At 39.3% G+C, this 3,571-nt stretch overlaps 1 protein-coding gene across 3 annotated transcripts in view; it reads right to left on the reverse strand.

The window, feature by feature from the left end:
* LOC108623233 (nucleolysin TIAR-like) overlaps positions 1 to 3,571 on the reverse strand; it is a 63,548-nt gene that overhangs the window by 17,678 nt on the left and 42,299 nt on the right. For all 3 annotated transcript variants that reach the window (XM_026812045.1, XM_026812046.1, XM_026812047.1), the window contains exons 3-4: positions 2,182 to 2,311; positions 562 to 803 (exon numbers count right to left, since the gene is read on the reverse strand). In XM_026812045.1, the coding sequence (XP_026667846.1) occupies positions 562 to 803; positions 2,182 to 2,311 (372 nt within the window). The remainder of the gene's footprint in view (positions 1 to 561; positions 804 to 2,181; positions 2,312 to 3,571) is intronic.

Below are 3,571 nucleotides of genomic sequence, written 5' to 3' on the forward strand. Positions count from 1 at the left end.
TAATAATATTAACAGCATACATATGTACGACATAAGCTTATTAAATTGTATTGGATTTAGTTGCAGATTTCATTTATAAATTGTAACCATTATTTACGTTACGTTGTTTTAATTAGGGATGGAATAATTAATTATCAGTAATTTCATTACGAAAACAATGGAGCTCCGAAGAAAGGTGGAACAATTATTCGCATTTAAATCACCTAATGCAATTTGGGAACATATTCCTTGTAAGAAGAGACAACATGTTATTAATGACACTTTAATCCTATTCATTACGAGTAAAACCCCTCTTATTTGTATGATTAATTAATTCGTGCTAATTCCAATTTTATGCATTCTTAAACATGTTTTGCTGGTACATGAAAGTAAGCTCAATTCTAACATTGAAAATCAAATAAAAGGTTTTTACATACATATATCGCCATCACTGCCTCCATCATAATTTAATTATTTTCTTAATTCCTTATAATAAAACAATAAAAACCGTCTAGAAGATTTTTATGTCATATAGAGGAATTAGTTTATATATTAGATAGGGCAGGGATATAGGAAGCTTACCCCATGTACTGGGCCTGTTGATACCCGGCGAATTGGCCATAAGTGTAGCCCTGCATCCCCTGCAGGAAACCGCCAGCCTGCATCTGCGTCGCTGTCGTTGGGTAAGACTGGGGCGGGTACCAGTATCCCAGCTGTCCGGCACCGCCGACACTACCGACGCCTCCGACGCCCGCGACGCCCGCCGCCGCCGCGGCGGCAGCAGCTGCCGCCGCGTAGTATGGGTACGTCGCCGACGATAACGCCTGGAAGAATAACCATGAAAGATCAATGAAACAGAGCGAGGGCTCTCTCTCTCTCTTCAATTTTATTCTTGGCAAATTTTCGCGAGGCACAGTTAAGAATTGATGGGTTTAAAAATTCTACTAATGTCTCATTGTCTCATTCGTTTCGTTGAAGACGTTGCAGGGGTTTCTGTGCTAACTGCCTGAATATCGAAATCCAGTTTCACAAATTTTCTGTCTGGACGAATTTCCCATCTAAGGGATTTTAAGAATATTGGGAATATGTATAGCTATGAGATAGAAATTGGTATACAAGGGCCGGTATTCAGAGTCGTTACTTATATTTAAGATCGCTTTAAGCAATTATCGCCTTAAATAATATTGCTTAAGATGAACGAAAAAATATTTTTCGAAGATGAAAGCAGTTGGATTGCATCGAGTGTGAGAGGCCGGGTCGCATGATGAGGTACGTAGTAATGCGATATTCTAGTACTCGCGAGAGAAGCGCGTTATGGGAATAGGGATCAATTAGAGCGATGTCACGGGCCGAGTAACAGTGGATGTATGGACGGAAGTACTAAGGGAGAAGAGGACGTACTCCGAGCTCTACCATTCCCAGATCGGACGTACTTACTCGTTCTACCGGCGCTAATTGCTAAGAGACCCTGCAGACACACTTTAGAGTAAGACCCGTGAATAGACCGGAACCTTGTCCACCGTCCTAAACGCCCCTACGTCCCAACTGCTTCTCTTTCCTAGCTTACGTTTTTATTTTCTTACCCTACTAACTTGACATACAGCAAATGCTGACTGGGCAATCGAATACTCGATTTCCTTTTTTTAATAGCTAATCACAAGACCCATTCACGATTTACTCCTGGATATTTACAGAGTCTAATGCAATTTCTATACTGAAAAACTAACAAACTATGTATCATTTGAAATATAATCTAAGTGACTAAGTGTACTTATTTGCCCAGTCCACACATATTTCTACATGTCTTTGGATAAAATCCTTCTAATTAGATTGCAGATTCTTAGGCATTTAGTTAAGTGGCCTGAATTTTGAACATTGCACTGAATATGCAAAAGCATAGAAACTATTAGTAGCAAAGTGGATGCCAACTGTGAGAAAAGCAAAGAATCGTTTGTTTATCTTTCCATATTACCATTGATTATTATATGCTCCTCGTATTCCTGATTAAGAAAATGGAGGACAGATGATTCTCATATTCCTGACTAAAAAAATTGAGGAGAATTGACGTTTTATTTGGTATTTTATTTGAAGTGTCGTTTCGAATTTTATCCGAGACGTCGCGTCGTTTCGAATTTTGTCTGGAAAATCGTGTCGCGAATTTCATCGGTTCGACGAGTGGTCAATAAAAGGTTGAACGTTTACCTGTCCCGTTTGTTGAGCATTGTTCGGGTCTCCGCTCTCCTTGCCCCAGCTGCATTTCACCGTTTGACCATTGATGTCGGTGTTGTGTACCGCCACAATAGCGTGCGTCGCCGATTCTTTAGTAGAAAACCTGAAATACAGAATCAGCCACGAATCTCAGATTAGCTTCCAACGTTTATGTTAAATTGACTAACGTATAACGATTTTTCAGTAAATTCACTGACGGTCAATTATCCCCAGAGAATATGACGAGAATACACACGTGTCCCCTTGTATTCAGTGAAACAAACTTCTGTGACTGATTCACTGACAAAGCCACAAGTGTAGGGGATTAAATGTAAATCTGTTGTAGACTGGTGGAAAATAAATGAAACTTCGCAGAACGGAGACAATAGACAAATGTTTTTTAAATTTCAGAATTATATAACAGACATTTTATTGCTAAAGCATTTCTTTTTATTGCAAAAAAGAAATTGTTGTATTATATTTATTATATTATTAGATATATTATTAANCTTGACATACAATGACGAGTTTGACTCGTCATTTATTCCATTTAATTTGTATGTAAAGTTCCATTTAATTTGTATGTCAAGGGGTTAAAGGATTTTGTTATTGAAAATAAAAATGATTATTATATTACATTTATCATAAAGAAATTAAACGACCAACGTAAGCGTCGAGAAATGTTTATTGTTCTACACGTACACTAATTTAATTCTTGCACATCTGCGTGGCAACTGTGTCGGGGATCATTTTGGCTGGCAAAGAAGAATATCGCGGATCCAACGATACGTTTTTTCCCCCGCCAGTTACACGGGACCTTATTATCGTAGGTTTAACGAAACGGGCAGCAACTAGCGGGCTCAGCGATTCCTGCAGTTTAATCTATGCGAGTTGCCCCCGAATGCACACGAATAAGCACGATAATTGTGAATCCCCGCCGATTCTAGATTACCCCGTTCCACGGATTCAGAGATTCCACGTTAAATCGTAGTTTCACATACATACATAACCCGGGCTCGCCACTTTGAATCTCATACAGTTTGGAGAGCGTTCAAAGTGTATATCGAGCATGTGAACAAACATCCTGACCCCCCTCTTCTCCCCCCTCGGGATATTATCAGTCTCCTCGATAACGAGTTAACCGACGCGCCCTCCGCGCCCACCCCCTTTCGAGCAAATTCCCATGAAACATTGTACAGAGTGTAAAGAAATGTTTGATCATGGCAGTCATACATTTTCGAATCGGTGAAGGTCTGTAAAAAATGAATTATCTATACAGAACTGTTTTTGAACTTGAATTTCAAGGCCAAATGTGTGTCTCAGTGCATTCATCATGGGGGGTGATTGAAATCGTCATTATTATTAAGGGAAACGAGTGTCAAAG

The sequence above is a fragment of the Ceratina calcarata genome, unplaced genomic scaffold, assembly GCF_001652005.2.
Source record: "Ceratina calcarata isolate Rehan_Ccalc_2016 unplaced genomic scaffold, ASM165200v1 scaffold255.2, whole genome shotgun sequence".
Classification (NCBI taxonomy): Eukaryota; Metazoa; Arthropoda; class Insecta; order Hymenoptera; family Apidae; genus Ceratina; species Ceratina calcarata.